Source organism: Mobula hypostoma, chromosome 3 (assembly GCF_963921235.1).
Source record: "Mobula hypostoma chromosome 3, sMobHyp1.1, whole genome shotgun sequence".
NCBI lineage: Eukaryota > Metazoa > Chordata > Chondrichthyes > Myliobatiformes > Myliobatidae > Mobula > Mobula hypostoma.
In genome coordinates this window covers 143,423,955-143,451,198 of record NC_086099.1, presented here as the reverse complement: position 1 = coordinate 143,451,198, position 27,244 = coordinate 143,423,955, and the positions used below count along the sequence as shown (strand labels likewise).

The following is a 27,244-nucleotide window of genomic DNA, read 5'->3' as shown; positions in this document are numbered from 1 at the left end:
TTGAATTTCCAGCATCTGCAGATTTCCTCGTGTTTCCATTTTTATTATATTTTTTCCAATCTGAATTAAATTGGTTCTGTGTAATAACTAATGGGTAGTTTTGAGAATACACACGACAAGAGGTGTGAATGCGAATTAGATATGTCATACCTGATATATACAAAGTAACCATCAGAACCTTGGAAACATACCGTTTTAAAATATTCATGGATGCAGGCACAAAGGCTTCTAGATATATTGCACAAAGCCTACCATTGGAATTACGTTTTGGAAACAATTATTAGAAACCAGTGAAAAATTTAAGTCATAAATATTAGAACAATGGCATTATCAGAAAAGATGAAGTTCATCTGCTCGTGCAATTAAACTGGTTGCAACAATACACTGTCCAATCTTTGTGTCTAAAGAAATATGTAAGATCTTCACTTATGTGGCAGTTGTTATAATAACTCCTTCTAGTCATAATGCTGAACAATGCCATTCTCTGGTCACGTTAATACATTATAGCTATCCATTGTTATGGAAGAAATTATAGCTCATGAAGCATTCATTTAAAATGCATGAGATAAAGACCAGCATTTTTCTCCTTGATTCTATATTAAATTGTGTATTTAATTTATCCTCTGCCAATTAATCTGTCATATCTTTTTCCTTATTGTGCCACTTTTAGGTTTACCAATGAGAATGTTCCTCTATATGCAAACTCTTCTGAAGAGGTGTAGAGTGACATCAAAGAAATGTCAGCTTTATCAAGCAGAATCTGAGGTTCCATACACCATGCTATATTCATTTTATGGACAACTTCACCAGTCACTTCAGAAGATTATTTAGTGTGAATTATTCAACTGTCAATTGTACGTTGTGACATCAGGCCCATACACAATACATGAATTAATGTATCTAATTGCATATAAATTGCATATTGGACATTTAGATGGAGACGTAATGTAAAGATTTGTTACTCCTCATGTATGTGGAGAATGTAAGTAATAAAGTCAATTCAATTCAGTTGTACAACTGCCTCGCTCTCTTGAAGCACTTCAAAACCACACTATGGTTGATTGTCGCAAGCTCCAAATGTTCAAAGTACTAAGCCACATTTCACTCTAAACAAATTGACAGAAATTAATTTTGAATTTCTCAAATTTCTGATGCTTCTATATGGCTTCAAAAATCCCATGGCTGGTTATTACTTGAAGGGTCTGAAAATCTCACAATAAATCTCACAATATAGTCATCTTCCACCACAGCTGATCAGCTGAACACCGAGCGGTTGTGTATTATATTTGCCATACTCTTCTGTTAACGGATGGGCTGATGTGACAGAAAGCCAGAGAAAAGTCAGGTACAAATGACAGCTGGAACTTTAGAGTCAGACAGCATGGAAAGTGACCCTTCGATCCAACCAGTCCACGCCAGCCAAGATGCTCTGGCAGGTCAGACCCTTTTGCCTGCAATTCCTCCAAAGCTTTCCTGTCCCTGTGCCTCTATCACCCAGTAGCACTCACATCGACAGTGATGAAATGCTTTGAGAGGTTGGTTATGGATAGACTGAACTCCTGCCTCAGCAAGGACCACAATAGGTCAATGGCAGACGCAATTTCAGTGGCTCTCCACATGGCTTTAGACCACCTGGGTAACACAAACACCTATGTCAGGATGCAGTTCATCGACTATAGCTCAGCATTTAATACCATCATTCCCACAATCCTGATTGAGAAGTTGCAGAACCTGGGCCACTGTACCTCCTTCTGCAATTGGATCCTCGACTTCCTAACTGGAAGACAACAATCTGTGCAGATTGGTGATAACATATCCTCCTCGCTGACGATCAACACCAGCACACCTCAGGTGTGTGCTTAGCCCACTGCTCAACTCTCTATATACCCATGACTGTGTGGCTAGACATAGTTCAAATACCATCTATAAATTTGCTGATGATACAGCCATTGTTGGTAGTATCTCAGGTGGTGACCACAGAACGTACAGGAGTGAGATATGCCAACTAGTGGAATGGTGCTGCAGCAACAACCTGGCACTCAACGTAAGACGAATGAGCTGATTGTGGACTTCAGGAAGGGTAAAATGAAGGAACACATCCCAATCCTCATAGAGGGATCAGAAGTGGAGAGAGTGAGCAGTTTCAAGTTCCTGGGTGTCAAGATCTCTGAGGATCTAACCTGGTCCCAACGTATTGATGTAGTTATAAAGAAGGCAAGACAGCGGCTATACTTTAATAGGAGATTGAAGTGATTCGGCATGTCAACAAATACACTCAAAAACTTCTATTGTTGTACCATGGAGAGCATTCTGACAGGCTGCATCACTGTCTGGAATGGTGTGGTGGGGGGCTACTGCACAGGACTGAAAGAAGCTGCAGAGGGTTGGAAATCTAGTCAGCTCCATCTTGGGTACTAGCCTACAAAGTACCCAGGACATCTTTAGGGAGTGGTGTCTCAGAAAAGCAGTGTCGATTATTAATGACCTACAGCACCCAGGGCATGCCCTTTTCTCACTGTCTGGAAGGAGGTATGGAAGCCTGAAGGCACACACTCAGCGATTCAGGAACAGCTTCTTCCCCTCTGCCATCCGATTCCTAAATGGACATTGAAGCTTTGGACACTAACTCACTTTTTTAAAAAAACAAATATACTGTATTTCTGTTTTTGCACATTTTTTTTAATCCATTCAATATAAGTAATTGATTTACTTGTTTATTTATTATTATGGTGTTCTATTTTATTTATTATTTTATTTTCTCTCTGCTAGATTACGTATTGCATTGAACTGTTGCTGCTAAGTTAACAAATTTCATGTCACATGCCAGTGATAACAAACCTGATTCTGATTCTCTACAAGTGCCTTTCAAAGGTTTTTAAAGTACATCCATCAACCATCTTGTTACCATATGCAGACCAAACCTCTGTATGAAAAAATTGTCCCTCAGATACTTAATAAATCAACCCTACTCACTCTAGTTCTTTGTTCCCCAACCCTGGGTATAAGACTGAATTCATTTTATACGCCTCTATAAGATTACTCCTCATTCTCCTATGCTCCAATATATAAGGCCTTAGCCTGCTTAACCCATTCTATATTCTGAGGTTCCAAAGCCCTAGGAAGTAAGACAGATCAGGAGAAACTCAGACAAGAGGTGTCTGAGAAGAAATGGATGTGTTAAATCTAGGCCAACAGCATTAAATAATGGGTGATAGAGACAGTGCACGTTCACATATTAGTAATAGAATTCCAGATTAACTTAACTTTAAAGAGAAATATGGACTAAATGTGTTCCACCTCAAATTACTATCAAGAAAAATGATGGAGCCAGTACCTACGCTTCTGGCAAGGAATGTAAACAATGGCTTTGAACTTGCTGTATTTAGTTGAAGGGCATTTTTGTTTGTCCAGCAATCAGACAAGACAGAACAGCAGTCAAGAAAAGTAATGGTAAAACTGTCAGTGCAGTGCACACACACAAACTTATGCTAGGCATCTGAACAATGTTTCTAAGAGGCAACATGTAAATGAAAAATAAGAGGGAGTCAAGAATACTCCCCCCAGAACTCCTGATGTAATGTGAAGGGAAGCTGTTTAGACAAATCTCTGGCTGCTACTGGATAAATTAAAGTGGAAGCAGATGAGTATGGACCCACTTAGCTGGACAAGTACAGAAACGCGATTGATAAATGATCAACCATGTCTGGAAACAGATTGAGGAGAACATTAAGGGGCAGTTTAGCTTGATCACAACTACATAGGATGTCATTTGTGAGTTTGATAAAAGGTTATTTTGATGTTGTGACAAGTATAGAAATCTAGCTGGAAACACTCAAGTTTGGAAACTGATACCACTTTCCAACAACTGGAAGAATGGAGCAGATGGATACAAGGTTTGATATGAGTGTTTGGAGTATCAGAGAATATCTCTGTAATACTGTGTTCAAATTGTGAAATGAAAAGGAACTTCGAAGGATCATGAATGTTTTCTGTAGCACAAGCACGGGTCCCAAAGGCTGTGTTGCTTGTCTGATGCCAGGGTTAAGAAAATCTCCTCAGGCTATAAAAAGAAATTGACTGGGAGGGAAAAAATGCAATCGTTGCAGTCCATGCTGGAATCAAGGTCAAGCATAATGCAAATGAATGTGAGAAACTAGGATCCAATTAAAAAGCAGAACACAAAAGGTGAAAATCTCCAGATTATTACCTGAGCCATGTGAAGATTTACATAAAGTTAATAAATTCAGTGAATTGAATGTGTAGTTCAAAGATACACAAGGAAAAAAACAGCTTTCAATTCCAATGTGACAGGCTTCTCTTAAACTGGCTAAAGCCATGTTCTTGTGAATTAACTAACTATGCATCAATAAAACTGTAAACTAAATAGTTAGTCGTGAAGTGCTGGAAAGTGGAAATTCAGAAAGTTTAAGAGGAATGGCGGAACACAGTGCACGGTATCACAGTTAGAAATGTAACCAGAGTTGGTCTGAAAGGCAGGACATCTTAAATACATCTTAAATCTGAGTTAGAGTGGGGAAAGAATAGATAAAATGGAAGGATCTTTACTTAAATTCATGAAGCGTTCATAGAAAAGGTAGATGAATTGAAGGAACTAATAGAAACAAGTATGATCTAGTAGTTATTCCACAAATTTGGTTGCAAAGTGACCAAGGAACAAGTTCTAATGAGGAACTCAAAGAAGTCGGCTTTACTAAAAGGTATAGGGGGGGTGAGTAAATGGGAAACTAGTGGGACAGAAAGCAGATTATGATTGTAGAATTTAATGACATGCTTCTCAGGGTATCGAAGGTGACAGTCATGGAGATGTGATGGAACTAGTCATATTCTTCCAAAATTCCATGGATTCTGGAACATTTCCCATAGATTGGAAAGTAGTAAATGTGAACCTGCTATTTAAAAAACAGGAAGAGGAAAACTAGGCAACTATAAACGAGTGAGCACAACATCAGGAACTGCATGTGGACTTTCAGGAAGTCTTTCCTAAGAACTGCACAAGATATTATTAAGCAAAATTACAGCACAATGTATTGGGGGTAATATACCAGTATGCATTAATAATAGATAAAAAACTGTAGAAATAAAGTAAAATATAAAACACTACAGCAAAGGCCCTTCAGCTCCTGATATTGTGCCAATCCTTTAACCTGCTCTAAGATCAATCTAGCCTTTTCCTTCAACATAAACCTGCATTTTTCTTTCATCTACGTGCCAAAGAGTTTATTGAACACCTCTAATGTATCTGCCTCTACTACTATCTCCAGCAGGATGTTCTACGCACCCAACACTCTCTGTGCAAAGAACTTAACTCTGACATTACCCCCTATACTTTCTTCCAATCACCTGAAAATTATGCCCCTTTGATATTAGCCATTTCTGCCCTGGAGAAAAAAAAGCCTCTGGTTATCCAGTCTATCTATGCCTCTTATCTTTTCGCTTCAAAGAGAAAAGCCCGAGCTCACTCAACCTATCTTCATAAGATATGCCCTCTAATCTAAGCATCCTGATAAATCCCCTCTGCATCCTCTCTAAAGCTTTCACGTCTTTCCTGTAATGAGGTGACCAGAACTGGACACAATTTTCCAAGAGTGGTCTAACCAGGGTTTTATAGAGCATTAACATTACCTTGCAGTTCTTCAACTCAATTCCCCCCCCCAACTAATGAAGCCCAAAACACCATACATATATCTTCTTAACAACCTTACCACTCTGCATGGTACCTTTGAAGGATCTAAGGTTGTGGACCCCAAGATCCCTATGTTCCGCTACACTGCCAGGAACTATGCTATTAATGCTGTATTCTTCCTTCAAATTCAATCTTCCAAAATGAATCACTTGGCACTTTTCCAAGTTGAGTGCACCTGTCACTTCTTAGTCCAGCTTTGCATTCTGTCAGTGTCCCACTGCAATCAACCGCAATGCCCCCACACCATCCACAACTCCACCAGCTTTCATGCCATCTATAAACTTCCACTTTCTCAGCCAAGTCATTTATAAAAATCACAAACAGCAGAGGTCCCTGAAAAGATCCTTGCGGAACACCACTGGTCACCAACTCTCTGTCTACAACTAAGCTCTGCCTTCTATGGGTTAGCCAATTCTGTATCTACACAGCCAAGTTTCGCTGGATCCCATACCTCCTCACTTTCTGAATGAGCCTACTATGGGGAACCTTATCAAACACCTTACTAAAATAGTAATGCACCACATCCACTGCTCTACCTTCATCGATGTGCTTTGTCACGTGCTCAAAATATTAGATTAGTGTTTTGAGGATTGACCTGCTATTCACAAAGCCATGCTGTCTATCTCTAATCAGACTATGCTTCTCCAAATACTCGTAAATCCTGTCTCTTAAAAATCCTCTTCAATAATTTGCCCACTACTGAAGTAAGACTCAATGGCCAATAATACCTTTCTTGAACAAAGGAATAACATTTGCAACCCTTTAATCACCTGTAATTACTCCTGTGGTCAAGAGAACACAGAGGTCATTGCCAAGGGCGCACCAATCTCTTCCTTTTTTTCCCCATAATAACCTGGGGTATATCCTATTTGGCCCCAAGGTCTTAGCTATGCCATATTTTTGAAAAGTCCCAGCATATCTTTTCTTAATATCTACATGTTCAAGCATATCAGTCTGTTTTATACTGTGCTCACAATCATCAAGATCCCTCTCACTGGTGAATATCAAAGCAAACTATACATTAAGGACCTCCCCTATCTCCACCGACTCCAGGCACACATTTCCTCTACTATCCCTGATCAGTCCTACCCTCACTCCAGTCATCCTCCTGCTCTTCACATACGTGTAGAACGCCTTGGGGTTTTCCTTAATTTTACTCACCAAGACCTTCCCATGTCCCCTTCTAACTTTACTAAGCCTTCTGTTTAGCTCCTTCCTGGCTACTCTGCCCAATCCTTGTTTCCTAAACCCCATGAAGGCTTTTTCCCTCTAGACTACGTTTCCATATCTCTTGTCAAGCATGGTACCTTCACTCTACCATCCTTCCCTGCCTCAATGGAACAAACCTAAGCAGAATTCCCAGCAAGTGCTCCCTAACCAATCTCCACATTTATATTGTGTATTTCCCTGAGTACATCTGTTCCCAATTTATGCTCCCTTGTTCCTGCCTAATAGCATTATAATTCACCCAAATACTTCCCCATACCGTCTGTTCCTAGCTCTATAGTAAAGGTCAGGGAGTTGTGGTCACTGTCTGAATGCCCTCCCAATTTGAGATCTGACACCTGACCTGGTACACTGCCTAGCACTAGATTCAGTATGGCCTCCCCTCTAGTCAGTATGTCTACAAATTGAGTCAGGAATCGTTCCTGGACAAACCTAATAAATTTTGGCCATCCAAACCTTTTGCACTAAAGAGGTGTCAATCTATATTGAAGAAGTTTAAAACTCCCATGACAACCCTGTTATTTTTGCAACTTTCAAAAATCTGCCTCCCAATCGGTTCCCCAGCTGCTATTGGGTGGTCTATAGAATACTCTCAAAAGAGTGATTGCTCCCTTCCTGTTTCTGACTTCCACCCACACTGACTCAGTAGGCAATCACTCCACAATGTTCTCCCTTTCTGCAGCTGTGATCCTATTTCTGATTAGCAATGCCACTCCCCTCCTTTTACCTCCCTCCCTGCCCCTTTTGAAACATCTAAACTCCAGAACATCCAACAGCTATTACTGCCCTTGTGACAGCCAAGTATCTGTAATGGCCACAATATCATAGTTCCATGTACTGACCCACGTTCTCAGTTCATCACCCATGCTCCTGATTCTTGTATTAAATAAAGCTAATTTTTGGGTTTGGGAGGCTGTAATTGATGGAGTGCTGCAGGGATTACACGAGAGGTTCAACTGTTCACAATCGACAACAATGAGTTGGACAAGGGTCCAGCAGTAATACGGTTTGTATATTCGGGTTTTTGTTTGATGTTTTAATGCTTTGTGAAGAGCGCAGAATGACTTCAGAGAGGCAGAGATAGGCCAGATAAATGGGCAAGGACATGGCAAGTAGTATTATGTGTAAAAATGTGTGGTTGTTTATTCTGGTAGAAAATAGCAAGGCAGCTTTTTTTAAAAAATGGTGTCAGATGAACAACCATGCTTTCTGGTTCAGGGCAAAGTGCCAGAAGAGTAGGGAACACGGGCTGGGAAGTGGTAAAAAATTGTAAGCAGATGGTGAGACGCCATTTAAATAAAAGGCACCATCACCCTTCCAAGGGTTCCTGTAAACACAAATATCCACAATAATTGCAGGAATGGCAAAGGCTTCATTTTTCGAGGGAACTATGAAATAACTTGATACCCAGAACATGAGGTTTAATTAGCTGAGAAAATTTAGAAACAGAGAATGATAAATTACGTTTATTAAAGGTTACTTTCTCACTTCATTTCTTTTTTGTTATTGCTGCAGGTACTCACTTTCTCACAAATCATTCATGTACCATAATCAATTATGGTGTTTATAATCAGTTTAACTATGGATGATTTTTATAAAACGTGGCCTAGAAATTCCAACGCTTCAAGAGGGCAGCAAACAGTTTCTGCAGCAGAAAGGAAAGCAATTGTTTTGGTTGTGGTCTATCTGCAACATGTTATTGTTCACCCAAAGCCTAAATACAGGAACAAGAAGTGTTTTCTGCTCATTGCTATTTATTAGCTCAACCTAAACTGATTCCCATTTAATACTGACTCTCAATCTAACCTAAACTGAGATAATTTCTTAACCCTGCACTGACCTTCTCCCTTAAGAGCACACCACTTCCTCTCCCTTTTGCCTATTCTTGCTATGCATCAAATATTTGGAATCCCAACTTTGATCAACCTGCTCCCATTGTCTGTAATGGCAATTAGAAAACACCAGCTAACATTGGTACGCATTGCTTAAACCATGCTTGCCAGGAATGGAGCATTGTACTTATATGAGACAAAACTGGACAGGCTGGATTAATTCCTACTGAAACATAAAAGGTTAAGTGGTGAGGTTTATAAAATTATGCAGGCCTTAGGGAGAGAATATCCCCCCCCGCCAAGGTTTATAAAATCATGTGGGCCTTAGAGAGAATATTGTTCCCCAAGGTTTATAAAATTATGTGGGCCTTAGAGAGGACATTTTTACCCAAGGCAGGGAAGCCTAGAACTGAGGAACACAGGCTCTTTGAGTTTGAGGGGGAAATCAGAGGACCAAGCTTTTCCACACAAGAGGTTGGTGATATCCCCTGCCCCTCTACCCCCCAATCTGATTCTACCTGTTGCCTACCAGCCTCCACCTCATCCCACATTCTCACTTCCATCTTCCCTCCGCTCTCAGTCCTGTTACAGGATCTCCACCTGAAAGCCAGCCAATCTTTTGCTCCACAAGTGTTACTCAACCCGTGAAGTTATTCCAGTGGTTCAGATTTTGCTCAATAATTGTATGTTTGTTTTGCCATTTTAGTGTAAAAAAAAAACTTTACAATGGTGAATTGGAGTTTTCTTTTCTCACAATTAGGTTCAAGTATTGAGATTATCAACAATAATGAGACTATAGCAAGGAATTATCTCAATGGGGTTTCAGGCTTCTCCTCAGAACTGCTCATGGAGGATCAATATTTAATAATTTTCCCCAATTCCAATCAAGAATATTGAGAAATAACCTTTACCACCCACTAGATTCATGGTGGTTCCTAAGGTTGTCATAGCCAGGGGCGGTAGTGGGGATAAGTTCCCACTACCTATAAAGTGCTCCAAAAGGCATGCGGCTCTAACAGCCTTCGACAACCAAGTCCAACTCTTGGCCTTCACGCGTGGCTTAGCTACTAGGCCCGGGGGAACTGTTTCTACTGACGAGAAGGGGCAAAGGCCAACAACTGGTGCCTTAAAACCAGCTGCTTTGGGCAGGTGGGGCTTGTCAGCCTTGGACGGCAGCCCGCCTAGGAGAAGGAAAACTCTGATTTTAAACCTCTGCTTCCTTACAGCCATACCCACCCATGGGAAAGCCTTCAGGAGTAAACCCCAGAGATGAAATCCGGAGCCAGGGTCCTTAAGGCAATTTGATGTTGTTTTCAATTTTGCTCTAGCAACCTCTGCGACAACACTAGTGCTAAGCTGTATCGGCACTTGCCCTTCCCTTGGACTACATCAGTGATGTGGCAAGGGGGAACCCGTTGCATGGGTAGCAGCCGGTTCTTTAAATCTTCCCGCCCAGGCTTGCACCCTGGAGAGGACACAGTCCTCCAGAGGTGCAAACCCATGATCCCCTGGGATCGACAGCTGCCTACTACTATGATGAGAATCATGGTGACGTAGTTATGTGGATAGCTCAGAGAATGCAAACCAGTAAAATAAATTCAAAGTTATAATTGTGTGAAATTTGAAATCCATCTTACAGATGGTGTAGTGGCAAGCAAATGGTGCCCTTGACCTACTAGTTGATGGAGAATGATGTTCAACAGGACTGGTACAAAAACAGCACTTTGATTTAAAATTATAACAACCTTCACTGTAGTAGAAGTGAATGCCTGTAAAGCTGACAGCTCAAAAACTCAGCTCAGATAAGCAAAATGAGCTCTATCCCAAGTGAATGCCCAAATATACCTACAAACAGCTGAGGAATCTTTAAAATGGTATGGGTACGGGGTTCAGTTTCTTGCAGTTCAGACTTGAATTCCTCTGCATGATACATCCTGAGCAGCTGCATCACTGCCTGGTTCGGGAATTGCACCGTCTCGGATCGCAAGACCCTGCAGCGGCTAGTGAGGTCAGTTGAGAAGATCATCGGGGTCTCTCTTCCCGCCATTACAGACATTTACATTTACAGACATGTGTTGTTTTACATAGTCTAGTGTAGCCTTGTGTTGTCTCACACAGTCTAGTGTAGTTCTGTGTTGTTTCACATAACACCAGGGTCCTGGAGGAACGTTGTTTCGTTTTTACTGTGTACTGTACCAGCAGCTTATTGTCAAAATAACAATAAAAAGCCACTTAACTTGACTTGATGATCCACATTATGTGTTAGGTGCAAAGACATGATTCGGCTTGGCAAGGATTCAAATTATTTTTGTGTACCTCAAGCATTTACATAGAAAGTAGCACCAGGCATTTCAAAATATTGTGAATTGTAATTCAAACTGGGTGCAAAAGGAGATCATACTGTTTAAATAAAATCTGTGCTGGACGAGCTGATTTCTAGCCCCATGAATACATCGTACTTTGATGTCTAATCATAAAATTGGCAAGGAGAACAAGCATATTTCTCTGTCATAGATTTTTACGTGTGTAAACCCAAGGTACAAATATAATCCTGCCCTTAAAATTTAAGTCACAAACTTCAGTAAATTAGGATTAATTTGACTTGCGTTACTTTATGAGAAATACAGAAGCTCATTTCCGTAATGAACAAGAGAAAGCTATCATCATAACGCTGCATTGCCTCGTCTCTGGTATTTCATTAATAAAGAGTAGAGAGTTTAAAAACCAGATACATCAATGGTATTAACATGGGAGGGCAAATTGCCTCGTAATTGCTAGTAAACTATACAATGGAATATCTCTGGGATTTTAGCTTTCTAGTGTGAAAACACGATAGAAATTTGGGTTCATGAACATGTAAGTATTTCAACATTAGTCAAAAAAATAGAAAAAGTGTAATCAAATGAGAAAAGTGAAGCAGTATAAGAATGAATGCAGAAAGCAAGACAGTATACATACGTGCAATAAACCTTCACAGAGGACAATCAGATGCCAATAACTAACTGTCCATCTCTATACAGTATTAAGGATCTCATCTAAATCAAATTCTAAATTGATTAGTAAAAAGATAGTAATCTTGCAGCAGCTATTATTTTTCCATTACTTCAATTTGATCAATAATTAACTCATTTTCAGCTAATCAACTTGTTCAGATTAGTCACAGATTTTGTTTAGCACTTACCACTTGGAGACAAAGTTGGCTTTTCTTCCTTCTTCAGATCTAACAAATCATCTATACATTCTATTGAGGACAAGTTTTAAACATCATTAGTACTTGTTCAAACATCTCAACAGGTAGAAAATAAATGCTTGATGTGTTGCAGTAAAATGCACTTAAGAATTTATTACTTGATTTATGCTGATTGCTTGAAGACTTGGCTTCCAAAGTTGAAAAGCCATCTTTTCCTATTACTGGAGACAGAGATGCATCTGAAAGCATTCAAATAAAAATTCAGATTTTAGTAAATGTAGTTACTTGTCAGCAAAGCTGACTCTAAAATTACTGAAGCTGAGGTTTTACAAAATGATTTGGGAGATAATGGGAAAACAGAAATCACAATCAAGATACTGTTTCAGCTTTTTATTCCAAATCTCAAATAGTACTTTTTAAAATATGAAATTCCAGTCCTGTGTTACAACTTTGACAGGGTACAGATATAACTCCAGTACAGTGTTGTGGGTGTAAGTTTTGCTGAGGCTCTACTGGTAGTTATTTTTTAATATATAAATGGTCAATGGGAAACCATAGAACACCCACAGATCTTCAGTCTAATTGCCACCAATCATTGGGTGGTGGAGGTAGTCAATTTTTTGAAAATAAGAATAGATGTTGAAATTGACTGAAGTTACAGAAAAGTTACTGTCCAAGTTGACAAGGTATTGTAATTTTACAGTAGCTGGCTGCAACATCTTGTCGTTATATAACAAAAATGTTGGAAATACTCAGGAATTCAGGGAGATAATGCTTCATTTCAAGGATCTTTATTTTTTACTCCTTTCCATTGCTGATGGAAGTCCCCAGTTCCAATAATGTGAGGTGGCTTAAAAAGAACAAATGGGGATTTCTGTGTTAGGGTGGATGGCAGACAGATTAGTTGCTGCAAAGCAAAATGTGATTGCAATGGAACAAGAAATAAAGGGCAGGTCAGGAGGAAATGTAAATGGATGAATCAGAATCATTATCTGTGTTTTTGTTAACTCAGTATCAAGTGTGCAAGTCAAACTTAAGACAGCGTTCTTCCAGCTCATCACAAATTTTATTGGAACAACATGGAAACTAGGGAGAGAGCACAGCAGAGGAGAAAGTAGCACGATCAGTCAATTCAAGCAGGATGTTATCCCAAGCAGTTGTTTATTGGTGGGTCCTTAGGTGATGGTGCAGTGTGGAAACAAATAAGTGGTGGCTGTGGTTAGTGACTAGCCCCTGTGTGGCTCAGCAAACTAATAAGGTACAGCATGTTAATACTGTAAGGACGGCAATTCAACCAATCAGCACTATCTTCTTGGGATTTTAATATACATTATTGATGTTAAATAATAATTGCTGCTACCAGCTGATTGGCTGAAAGCACAAAATTATTACGAAAAGAGTAACGGTGAAAGCTTGCGGGAACTTTCTTTTCTCTTCAAACACAGAAAATAATTAGAACACCAAACTATTACCAGCTAATATAGAGGGGGATAAAAAATTTAAAAGATGATTTGCAGGAAATAAGGTAAGTATTTTAAAAGGAACAGGGCATTCAGAGAATCTGAAAATTGGAAATCATGCAGACCTCAATGAAGATAAAGGGTGATTATAACTACCTTTGGCCACTTTCATTTTAAGTTGTATTTGCAGAAAAATATTGAAATATAAAACATACATTTTTCTATGTAAGTAACAAGTTTTACAAATTAACCTTTTCAAGATACAAAACCTTACCTGAAGTAATAGATTCCTTATTTTCATTATCTTCTTTTAATGAGATAAGCCTAACAGACAGAATGACAAAATGTAAAATTAATTAAGTCATGTAATTAATTATCAGTTTTTGAAATTTTATTTTAACATAGAATAAAACTGGTAACCATAGCAATTTGAGTCTATACTTAATTTTCCCAGAACTGAGAAATCAGTTAAGAGTCACCATATTGATGGGTCGGGGGTCAGATTTGGGTCAGATTTAGGCCAGACTATTCTCAAGTCTGTGTGATTATTTGGCATGCAGTTCCCAATAATCATCTGCCCCAATCATTCTCCAACCTCCACCCCTGGCGATTCACTACTCTTACAATCACCACAATGGGGAGAGATTGTTGGGGAATAAACAGCAGTCCTACTTACAATGCCATGGACTTGCATACAATAGATTTGAAGTCTCTGTTTTGAACTCCCTTCAGTGCCAAACTAAAGGCTGCCAGGTGCCACATTTAGCCAATAGGTTAGTGGCAGTAAGTAGTCATAAACAGTAATTAACAGTCAGCAGTCAGACCCCACTGAAAGAGGTGCAGTCATTTTGCTGTGAAGCTGCCGATGATTTTCAAACAAAGGTGGGGTTCATGAGGTATGTAGAGCTAATTCTAGGGACCGTGCTTTAGGAAGAATGCCAAAGCCTTAGAAGAACAAAATATATTTATAGCACATTTATTACAATTGTGACAGGGATCAGGAACTTCGGAGATATGAAGAGATTACTGTTTTCCTTAGAGCAAAGGCAAAAGAAAAATGGAAGATGTACATTTTATATACTATTCAGGATGTCTCAAACTATTTTACAACTAACAAAGGATATATTGGAAACAAAACAACTAATTTGTATACAGAGTCCTAACAACAACAAAGTAATAATGAGCAGATATTTCTTGTAGTAATCCTGTGTGTCGATGTATATTGATCACAAAAAATGGGGATAACACTTCAAAAGAATGCTACATACTATTTTTTTTTACAGAAGTCTTTAGAGTCACATCTCTGGCACTCCACTTAAGTGTCAATCTGATTACTAATGTTCAAGAATCCAGTCTAGGCACTGTACCCAGAACTTCTGGGGAGGACAACCAACTAAGCCACAACTGATGTTTATTTAATATACTTTTATGCCAGCTGAGATTTGAGAGATATTCAAAATGACAGAACAGATAATGAAAACAACAGGAATTCTGCAGATGCTGGAAATTCAAGCAACATACATCAAAGTTGCTGGTGAACGCAGCAGGCCAGGCAGCATCTATAGGAAGAAGCGCAGTCGACGTTTCAGGCCGAGACCTGACGAAGGGTCTCGGCCTGAAACGTCGACTGCGCTTCTTCCTATCGATGCTGCCTGGCCTGCTGCGTTCACCAGCAACTTTGATGTATGTTGGTTGAACAGATAATGAAAACTGTTTTGTCACTGTGATTTCTCCTGTATCTACCTACAGGGATCCATGTCTACTTTTGATAATCCTTTTTCTTACATCTCTGTAGGAACTTCTTCAGTTTTCCCCCTCACTTTAGCTGTATTGTTTTATCTTTCCATATCAATGGCTTCAACCTCCTTTCATGAATTCTGAATTGTTCCCAGTTTGCACGTATGTTGATCGTTTAAATATTAGCATTTTCTTTTGCTTGAATATTAATTTTTTAAACTTCTCGTCAGTCATGTAGATTTTTGTCTTCAAATGTAAACTGTGTTAATTCTTTCCAAGATAGTAATTGATCACAATTATGTGAATTATAATTTCTTTTCATTAAGTTTTTTAAATCTATCATAGCAAACAGCAGTTAAAGTTGTTTGGATTTAAGACCCATGATTTTGGATTGAACTTTTAATTTCAATAGAGGCATCACTTCCCTATAGTCTTGTTGGCTGCATGATCACTATTTAACACTAATAATAACCATTCATCCTTGATGTTACCAAATTCTCCACCATCAATATTCTAGACAATCATCATTCATCAGAAATTCAGAAACACTGTGGCAAAAAAAAACAGACCAATTGCTGGGTATGTTGTGGTGTGTAACTCATTTCCTGACAAAGCTTTTCCATCATCTACAAGACACAAACACGCAGTGTGGTGGATTATGTCTCTTTATCTGGTCAACAGGTTTGTAACATTTAAGACACTTGACACTCTCTAGGCCAACGCTTGATTGACATCCTATTATGCACCTGAATATTAATTTACTAGCACATAATGACTACAGTTACTTCTTTTTAACCTTCCCTGAAAATGTCTTCTAAATCCACCATTTCTACGATCAAGTTAGACCATGGCAAAAGGTACATGGGAACCTAAAACGGTACATCCCTCACAAATTCACACACATCTGGATTAGGAAATACTGTCAGAAATCTTTGTTAGGACTAAATCCCAGAACTCCAAACCCAAGAGCAAAGTGGGAATGGCTTTATCAGAAATGTAATGGTTCAAATTGACATTTCACCAACACCTTCTCAAGAAAAGTTAGGAACGTGCAATAAACACTGGCCATCTTGACACACCAATCCTACAAAATTAATAGGTAAAACTGTAACACTTGCAATACACAGTGCTATATTTGGAATAGCCTGTTAGTTGGTTTTCATACCATCTTGCATAGATAGATAGATTTGTCCTGCACACTAGCACTGCTTATTTGATATGTCCAGTCTATATGGAGATTAAAGTCCTCCAAGATAACTGTGTCAGCCTTCTTACTTGCAACTTTATTTTCCTGTTTTATTCTTGTGCCACAGTACCATCTTCGGGGCCTCTAGAGAACTCCTACAGATGTCTCCTGCCCCTTTGCATTTCACATCTACTGGTTGATTTTGAGAGTTAAGATCCTTTCTAGCTTCCTCAAGTACAAGTGCCATCATTCCCATTTTCTGATCCGTTCACAAAGTACCCGGAAGTATAGTTCTCCCTGGCTAACAAGAATCCTTTATAACGTGGAAAATTTTATAATTGTAGGTACAGTAGCCCTTTGATACTTTACAGATGATGCATTCAGAAAAAACGGCAAACACTACATTGAAGTGTTGTGCTCCTGACTTTGCTGCTCACTGTCATAGATGCTGAGAAAATTCAGAAGCTAATCCATCTTTTCCTGGATGATACAATAAAGCAAAAAGCAAACCACACGTGTTTGGGCAAGATGAAGTATATAAGTAATTCATCAAATGACCATTGTTGCTTCATGGAACAGTGCATGGTATCTGATTAAACAAAAAGACTTTTATACAGATCTGTACCAGAAAGACAATCTCAACATGCATTTCTTACGCTTCACCAGGACAAGCAAAGCCTTAAGTAAATGAGTGCTAACCAGGAGAGAATGGCATTTAGTACTTAACCTCAATCACACTGCAATAACATGTCAGTAAAGGTTTTTTAGATAATGAGCTTTCAATTTTCTCTTTTTCCTACTATGACTGGAGATATACTCTCACGATGGTGTACACCATCCCCTTCCGACACAAATTGGTTATCACTAGCACGAGGAAATCTGCAGATGCTGGAAATCCAAGCAACACAGACAAAATGCTGGAGGAACTCAGCAGGCCGGGCAGCATCTATGGAAAAGAATTAACAGACAATGTTTTGGGCCAAGACCCTTCATCAGGACTGGGAAAAAAGATAAGAAGTCAGAATAAGGTGGTGGGGGAGAGGGAGTGGAGGAAGTAGTACAAGGTGGTTGGTGAAAAGTGAAAACCAGGAGAGGGGGAGGGGTGAAGTAAAGAGCTGGGAAGTTGATTGGTGAAAGAGATAAAGGGTAGGAGAATGAGAAATGGGTGGTCACTGGGAGATCCTTTTTCCAGCGGACCGAGCATAGGTCTCCTAATCTACATCAGCACAAACCTAAATACAGGAGGCCACATGGGGAGCACCGGATACAGTAGATGACCCCAACAGACTCACAAGTGAAGTACTGCCTCACCTGAATAGTAGTGATGGAGGAGGTGTAGGGACAGGTGTGGCACTTGCTCTGTTTGCAAGGATAGGTACCAGGAGGGAGATGAGTGGGGAGGAACGTGGACAAGGGAGTCGCATAGGGAGCGACCCCGGTGGAAAGTGGGGGGCAGGAGGAGAAGGGGAGGGAAAGATGTGCTTGGTGGTGGGATCCCGTTGAAGATGATAGAAGTTACAGAGAATTATGTGCTGGACGTGGAGGCTAGTGGGGTGGTAGGTGAAGACAAGAGGAATCTTATCCCTGATAAGGTGATGGATGGAGCCCCTTTCTTTGAAGACGCAGGACATCTAGTGGAATGGTGCTGCAGCAACAACCTTGCACTCAACGTCAGTAAGATGAAAGAGCTGATTGTGGACTTCAGGAAGGGTAAGACGAAGGAACACATACCAATCCTCATAGAGGGATCAGAAATGGAGAAAGTGAGCAGTTTCAAGTTCTTGGGTGTCAAGATCTCTGAGGATCGAACCTGGTCCCAACATATCGATGCAGTTATAAAGAAGGCAAGACAGTGACTATACTTCATTAGGAGTTTGAAGAGATTTGGTATGTCAACAAATACACTCAAAAACTTCTATAGAGGTACCATGGAGAGCATTCTGACAGGCTGCATCACTGTCTGGTATGGGGGGGGGTGTAGGGGGTGCTACAGCACAGGGCCGAAAGAATCTGCAGAAAGTTGTAAATTTAGTCAGCTCCATCTTGGGTACACCTACATAGTACCCAGGACATCTTCAAGGAGCGCTGTCTCAGAAAGGCAGCGTCCGTTATTAAGGACCTCCAGCACCCAGGGCAAGCCCTTTTCTCACTGTCACCATCAGGTAGGAGGTACAGAAGCCTGATGGCACACACTCAGTGATTCAGGAACAGCTTCTTCCCCTCTGCCATCCGTTTCATAAATGGACATTTGTTATGAACCCACAGGTTATTTGTTCCGAACTGTAATGTTTTAGGAACGAACCAGCAGCAATAGATTACACATGGAGTCTGGTTTTGATGTTAAAACCACTATCTTTATTAGTAACTACTTATAATATAGTATCTTAACCAAGATAAACAAAAGTTAACAGTGTTATGTGTAGATATATGTATAAATATAACTCCCAAACTATTGAGCTTGGGCAATAAGGCTTAAAGTCTTGAGATGGTAAAGTAGGAAAGTGATGGGAGAGAGATATTTGTAATCCAAGGTGAAATGTAGAGAAAAGTACGACGTATTCCACAGATTCCATGATGGTAAAATGAGATAACAGTCACCGTAGATCTTGTCCGTCATGTTGTTCCAAATCCACATATGAATTATCACCAAAAGTGACCTATCACGGGAATATCATCTTCCAGTAGTTACCACACAACATACCCAGGCAAGGGCTACAAAAGTGGTCCCACAAGATACCCCAAAAAATCCACTCCTGTGGATTGTATGAAGTGACAGATTCATTATGCACTCCGTGCCAATGTTTAACCCACCCTTGTGGGCATAAGAGAGTTCCAAGCCCCAGATGTGACAAGCTGAAGCTACTGGCTTTCCCAGTCTCTCTCTCTCTCTCTCGACTGAAGGTCACTCCCTATATATGAATTTAAGTTTGTAGCAACCTGTGACTGACATCATAGTCCCGCCTCACTTAGGTGCTCTTAAAGTGACAGTCCACAGTAAACGAAACCTGTGGGTTCGTAACACATTGAACCCATGAACACTACCTCACTTTTTAAAATATACAATTATTTTTGTTTTTGCATGATTTTATTCTATTCAATATATGTATACTGTGAATTGATTTGCTTATTTATTATTATTTTATTTTTATTTTTCTTCTTCTGTATTATGTATTGCATTGAAATGCTGCTGCTCAGTTAACAAATTTCATGACACATGCCGGCGATAATAAATCTGATTCTGATTCTGATCACCTTCATTCCGGAATGAAAAGCCTCATCCTGAGAGCAGATTCGGTAGCGATGGATGTTATCACTACCTAGTTCACCATCCTGTATCTTCTCCTTGTGAATAAACAAACCTCTCAAATGGTCCTAACTAAAATGGATGTATAGTATGCCAGCCAGTACCTGTAAAGCGAAGTGGATATGACATTATGGGCACTGACATAATAGTATGAAGTTTGAAGCTTATTGGGTCAATCACCTACAGATATTAAGATTATGCAGTGGGAGACTGTGAAAATTGTAGAGAATAGAAAACCAGGAGGTTAGTTCCTTGCTCCCTCCCATGAGCGCAGGTAGAGTAATTGCAGCATTTGATACTTCAGTGTTTTTTTTAAACGGCAAGATTACAACATTTCCTGCTCAATGGCAATGCACATATAAACAAATAATGGCGATGCTGGAAATACAAAATTTAATATAGAAAATGCAGACCAAGCCAAATATGTAAAAAGAGAAATAGTTCACATTTCAGACTGATGGTCTTGCATTCAAACACCCAATTATCTTTGTTACAATAAGGCACAAAATTTTGGAGACCAAGAACTAGAACTTGTCATCAGGGAAGTGACGAAAGCTCAGTTACATAACCAAGGAAAGCTGGCACCCTAATTTATTACAGTATTATTAAGACAGTTAAAGCAGCAGCCTTGTCACTTCTAAAGAAAGCATTTTATTTTTACTCCTAGTTGAAGAATAATCTCAATTGAACATGGAAGTATGATCGCACATTCACTTTAAAGCATTCTAAACTAATGATGCAGTTGATATCTCCTTCCACAGTGAGGCCATGAACCCTATGGGACAGGCAGAATGTGAGCTGCCTAATCTCAGCTAGGGCTGTAAGGATGCACACACTTCCATCAATTTCTTAGGGCTAGAGATAGAGGGAAATAAAAATGTAAATGGGCTCCTTCTTAAGATATTCTTATGGATGTATCCTGAGAACAAGATCACAGCTGAGGTGTGATGGCTCTCATCACTTCAGCTGACACTAATTTCCATTTAGATGAGTAAAGACAGCTGGTATATTTGGAACCGTCAATCACTACTTTTAGGGGAGTCAGAATAAATTAAAATGGACAAACCAGCAAAAATAGCTTTGCTAACATGTATGGACAATAAAAAAGCTACAGGTCAGTGAGTATGCCTGGTAATTTTATGTAGAATTTAATAAACTCCTGTTTAAGGATTTTTTCCAATCAAACTTTTAATCTGTTGTATTACCATTTTATACACTGCATTGTAAAGAATCTGGTGAACTACAAAACAAAGTCCTTTTTTGTTCAATTTTCTGTCAAACATAGTTTTCAAAGACTTTGTAAAATATTCATAAAAACACAAACTGCATTATTCATTTCTGCTTCATAAATAATGCAGCAGTTTTCATTGTAAACTACATAAATTATGCAATTCCAATTTTTCAATGTAGTGTCTGCTGAGAACTGTCTGTTTAGTGGAAATTTTAATTGTAAAGATAAACTGTCTTGATCCGTTATAACATAACTACTCTTGCAGCAGGAAAATCAAAATAAACAAACTATTTGACAAAAAAAAAATCCACAGGAGGCAGTTTCCTAGCACAGAACAGATTTGCAAGCTCCTATATAGTAACCTGACCATTTGTTAAATTTTAACTTCATTTGAAATGTAACAACTGATTAAAAAACTAAGCTTTAACACAGTTGACTAAAGCAATGAATGATACAAACTGTGCGATATTCCATGTCACAATAAAAGACAACCAGCTGGAATAATTAAAACAAAAGCAATCAAATCTCAAACTGTGATGCATTTCTCTACCTGGCAAAAAGGTATTTCTAAACAAGTTCTATTACAATATGTGATTTGTTTCGGAGTAACACAAGCAGTAGATACATTATTCTCTAAAGCAAAATATCAAAAATCACAAAGAAGCCCAAAGATCAGAGTGTGATCTGCTTACTGTCCCAATGCAGCAGGCTGTACTTTGCTTCCTTTTGCAAGAAAGCGACCATGTCTACCATGGGAACCATTTTGATGCAATGGGTCATCAGCTGAATGAAACACAGTCAGCTCAGTATCTTGATATCAGCAAATAAATTTGGCTTGAATATGAAGTGGCCTTTTTGTCTTTATAGTTTCGATGCCCTTATAGCATATTGCAACCATAACATATCGTTTTGGCATTACAAGCTTCCTGAAAAGCTCTCCAACAATTTGAGAACCTCAAAAGATGGCGCCTGCAACCAATGGCGACATGTTGCAGACAGCTCACGAAACTAGATACACTTCTAGATATACTTGTTCTTCTGAACGGCAATCGATTGCAGCCTGTAGTTTCCCTTTTAAGGATGTAGTTGTGAGCCGACTAAACGACCTGGTGCTTTTGTGGTCTCCTGGGGGATTCGACATGCATGAGAGCAGAGAACGCAGCTACGGTCAGCATCGCTGTGGGGTGGCTGCATCGATACCGGATAACATAACATGAACTCCATTACACCGGACTGAATAAAGGGTAGAGCAAGATTAAAACTGCTGAGCACAAGAGCGGAAGATCAGCAAGTGTTCAGCGCCATCTGCTTACGTTTGACCGGCCTCCCTCTCTTCTCGAAGTTGCTGTTGGACGGGAGGTGTGGGGGTCTTGGATCCCACGCAGCCAGGTTCCGGAGCAGTAGTTGCCCTTCAGCCCTCAGACTACTGGACGCTTCAGTGCTGCGTGCGCTCTGCTGCTCTGGGCTCACTTCCGGGGACTCCGCAGTTCATGCTCCATGTGCTTTAGTTCAGATAGATAGATTCAACTTTATTGTCATTGTGCTGAGTACAGATACAAAGCCAATGAAGTGCCGTTAGCATCTGACCAGAAATGCAAAGAACAGTGTTATTTACAGAATAACTGCGAATAAAAAGTAAGTGCTACAGCACACAAATATAAAAGTACTGAGACAGTACAATACGGATGCAATACTGCTTAGCGCTGTGATGTGAGGTTCAGCAGTGTCACAGCCTCAGGGAAGAAGCTCTTCCTGTGTCTGCTGGTGCGGGAGCGGAGGCTCCTGTAGCACCTACCGGATGGGAGGAGAGTGAAAAGTCCATGGTTAGGGTGAGATGCATCCTTGATAATGCTTTTCGCCCTGCCCAGGCAGCGTTTATGGTAGATGTTCTCAATGGTGGGCAATTGGGTGCCGATAATCCGCTGGGCAGTGTTCACCACCCGCTGGAGTGCTTTGCGGTCTGATACGGGACAATTGCCGTACCACACTGAGATACAGTTGGTGAGTATGCTCTCAATAGTACTGCGGTAAAAGTCCTTCAGTACCCTGGAAAAGTTTTTACTTTTTAAAAACTATTTGTGCAATTTGATCAAAGTGGCTCAGTGCTGAATGGACTCTGCAGCTGTAGCCTGCAACTATCAGCACAGTGCTGAACTGATTCTGTAGCTGTGACCGGCAGTCGCCGGGCTCCTTGACCAGCTTTACTCTACTCAGTGACTTCGTGTCCATAAACTAACTTCCAGGGAATCTGCAGTTAATTATCTCTGGGTTGTTTGTTTACTTTTTACTGTTTGGTCGATTTGTTGTTTTTTTTATACATTGGGTATTTGTTGTGTGGGGTTTTTCTTTAAATGGGTTCTATTGTGCTTCATTGTTTTGTGGCTGCCTGCAAGAAGACGAATCTCAAGGTTGTAACAGGTATACATACTCTGATAATAAATGTACTTTGAACATAGAACTTTGATTTTTCTGGATTGTAAATTTAATAACTATTCCTTTATTCTTATTTAGGCCCTTTCTAGATCAATCTTTTGTTCCTTCACTTGACTCCTTAGCTTTCCCTCCTACTCTGCAGGTTCATCCCTTTGGTAATTTAGTAAGCTCTTTCTAATTTTAGCTGACAGTACTTTTGGTTACAACAAACCAAAAGAAAAGGTTATAACCACAAATATTAACTCTGATCTGATCAGCATTTCAATATTTCCTGTTGTATCAGAAATACTTCAATTTTATTTCCTGCACTCATTGAAATTAATTCTTTTCTTTAAAACCTGCTATCACCACCCAGCTGATCAATTTTCCTGCCAAAAGACCAGGCCTCAGTCATGAACCAGTTAAGTCTGATCAATCTTTTAAATGATGCAGAAGCAGGTCTCAAATCTTCATTTAATGTCTGCTTCTACACATGAGTGACCTATCCCATTTGTGAGCCATAAATGCAAACGCAGATTTTGAGCAAATGAAGCAAAACGTGTTGCATATTACATAACATGTATAACAATCTCTGAGCACAAGCATGTCACACACACTGAACACCCAAAACAAATCTTCAAATATGCACAAGTCACACACAAAGAACAGGTCTGTATTTAGTCACTGAGTAGCATATTAAACTCCTTTGTGTATCACAAAACATATGTTATGCTACATGAAAGAATTTCTAGCCAAAGGCACCACATTCTGGTCACGGAGGTACTCTGTGAGTAGCTGGTCTGGCATAACAAAGTACTCTTTAGAAAATGCATACAACACCAATTATTGTGGGAAACCTGAATTATTGAACTTCTTTCTCATTTTTCCTGCAGACCTGACTTGTGTGGAGAAAAGGATCCAGCTTCAAATTTTCCAGGATGACAAGGGTCAGGTTTCTGTAATGTTTACTGGCCTTCCAACTCAGAGCAATTAGACAACACAAATCCTTTGCCATCAGCAAGATTTACATTTTGCCTTCCCAAACACAAAAAAGTGAGGAATGACCAGCAGATCTGAAAATGCATTTCTCCTTTTTATCACGTTCCTCATTACCACCTCAAAGGCAGCCTTAGAAAAGACATTCATTCATACGTCCACCTGCCCCAGGAAATTAGTGGATGTCTGGCTCATTTTGACCTGGCATACACTAGAAAAAGCAAAATTTCCTAGTTGTTGGCAAATAGATGATATGTACTGATTTATGTGTTGACATGGCCTAGCAGCTGGGATGTCTGCAGATATCCAACCTACTGGAGAATCTATTGAAGCAGCCAGAAGTATCTGCAGCATTGTAGAAGATGCTGAGCTAGCTCATGTGCTTGTCAGTGATCGATCTCACGCCCTCACCAGAGAAGCAAAAGTGTTCAATCTTTGTTCACAAGGGCATTCAGAAAGGTGTTCTGAAAAGCGGGCAGAAGTAGGGCAACGTTACCTAGCACAGGAGACAGGGAGAGCACCACCAACATTCTGAAAGCCTACAACATGTGAAATACAAGTGGTACAGGTATCACTTATATTGCACTAGTGTTCAAATTGTCCAAATTCAGCCAGGAAGGTAAATCTTGACAACATGAAGATTTTGAGACTGCATCTTACTTCTTACATGGGAGTCCAGTTACAGCAAGAACAGTATTACATAAATGTGCAAATTAAGTTAATTTCAAAATTTCCTGCTTGAATTCTACTCCTTATACTTAAAATATATACAAGGCCCCCAACTTACTCATCATCTGTATCAGACGCATCCTTTGTAACATTATTCTTTGCATTATTCTCTCCTTGAGACATCTGCTCTACCAATTCATTTACAGGTCCTTGCAAAACCTGCAAAACATTAAATTTACACAATACTATACATTCACAATTTCAGAACCTATAAAATGTTGTTTTACAAAGGTGCCTTGCAAGCAATCAAACAAATTGACAAGGTCAACAGAATAATTCTGTATCTGTCAATGGAAGATATTTAAGAGAGATGTGGTACTCTATGGCTCCATTGTCACTCCTTTTGCCTGCTACATTGAGTGCGTTTAGTTACTACTCATACATTCCTCCTTTTTCTCTACTTCACCTTTTGCTAAATATATCTCTATGCCTTTACTAACTTGCCCATGTCTGCATTGGTTAGCTCAATGTTCAATATACCTTGATAACAAATTAGCACTTACAATATGTTAATTTGATGTCGGAGAGAAGGTTTAAGGTATTCAATATCCTGGATTTGTCCCTAACCCAAACCTCATCCCAGTGAGAACTATCTGAGCATCAGTGAAAGTCAGTTGCACCCTGGAAGTAGCATTTTTTTTTGCCCAATGTTCTGCTCCCCCAGCTCCCAACTTCCTGCTGTTCTCGAGACCTCTGTCGAATTCTGAGGGCTGTGTGCAGTTGGAAATTTCTTTTGTACATCTCAGATCTTGCCTGTGATGCCAGCCTGGATTAAATTTGTTTCCAATCACCTCTGAATGGGTGAAATATCTCTTCACAAGTGCAGCATGCCTTTGTAAATTGTGGCAGCCAGCCTGGCAAATTGGATGGTGACTGATTATATCTGTGGAAGTGACAGTGTGTCAAAATAAGCTGGAAACTACAAAGGAATTTTCTAAAATCGTACAGCACCAAGGCTCTAGCTATTTCAATACAGAGCCAAAGTAGGGTGAGAGCCTTCATGGTCATTCCCCCCTCCCCCAGACAGCAAGCAATGTTGCCCCTTCTCATTTCTGCCATTTTCTTCCCTTTGCCCCAGCATATGCTGCTGGACTCTCTGTGGCATCCAGCACTATACTCGGTGACAATCCGCTGGTACCTGTCACCTTGCTCACGACGGACTTCCGCCAGCAAGTGTAGGATATACCTGGGAGCAGCTGAAAGCTGGTGGTTCCAGTGTCAGCATAACTCAGCCGTGTCTTCACATAGTAGTGGAAATAGAGACCTCTCAATGTTAGTTCCACATTCATTTTCAGGATCTGCATTTATTGCCCATCGGGGTGTACCGGGTGTCCAGAAAGGGGTAGCTCCTCTGGTGACGGGCTTTTCCTGTCCATTTCTGGGCGGCTCACTCACCTTTGGCCCCACCGGAGACTCAGCTCTCACCTGTGGCTTGAAGTAGTCATTTGCATGAGACAACGGCCACAGCCCAGTACACTGCTTCAATAGGTGGGCCAAAGTAGCTGAGGGTAGCTGGTGAGCCTGATACCCCAGTGAGTTAGGGACATGCCTGTCCTAGCATATGAAGTTTGCTCAGGCACACTGGGCGAATGAGAACTACAGTGAGATCCAATGCCCAGGAAGGCGGTACTGCAACATTCTGCGGAAAGTAACGGCCATGACAAGGCACAAAAGATGTCATGGTCATCCACTGCAAACAAGAAAGACCCCAGTTTGTGACACTTGTTCATACCACTGGACCCGGACTTCTGAGGTTGAGAGAGTGGAACTGCCCCAGTGCAGTGGCTTTTCCCACTTTAAAAACTCTTCCGCACAGTCTTCCTGTAATCGTCAGGCACGACGGACAACAATAAATCATTGATAGTAAACAAGGTCTCCAGTCAGTGGGCCTACCAACTACTACCATTCTCTAGCTTCTCCCACGAAGCCAATATTGACTCCAATCAGACACTTCATCCTGAACACCAAAAGAATTAACCTCCTGGACCAGCTTCCTATATGGGACTTCGTTAAAGCCCTTACTAAAGTCTACGTAGACAATACTGACTGCCTTTCCTTTGTTAAGCATCTTGGTAACCACTTCAAAAAACTCTGAGGTTGGTTAGACATGATATGCCACACACAAACCCAGGTTGACTATTCCTAAGCATGACTGCAAAATACTTATGTATTCAGTCCCTTAAAGCAGTGGTCCCCAACCTTTCCTGTGCTGCAGACCAGTTTAATCTTGACAATA

The 27,244-nt window shown here is 40.1% G+C and overlaps 1 protein-coding gene across 7 annotated transcripts in view; it reads right to left on the bottom strand.

The window, feature by feature from the left end:
* ica1 (islet cell autoantigen 1) overlaps positions 1 to 27,244 on the bottom strand; it is a 119,695-nt gene that overhangs the window by 32,403 nt on the left and 60,048 nt on the right. For 5 of the 7 annotated variants that reach the window (XM_063043799.1, XM_063043795.1, XM_063043797.1 and 2 more), the window contains exons 9-12: positions 25,067 to 25,167; positions 13,688 to 13,737; positions 12,112 to 12,192; positions 11,945 to 12,004 (exon numbers count right to left, since the gene is read on the bottom strand). In XM_063043799.1, coding sequence (XP_062899869.1) covers positions 11,945 to 12,004; positions 12,112 to 12,192; positions 13,688 to 13,737; positions 25,067 to 25,167 — 292 coding nt within the window. Of the gene's footprint in view, positions 1 to 11,944; positions 12,005 to 12,111; positions 12,193 to 13,687; positions 13,738 to 18,798; positions 22,454 to 25,066; positions 25,168 to 27,244 lie in introns of those variants that run through there. The other 2 variants (XR_010017409.1, XM_063043800.1) reach the window with 2 other exon arrangements.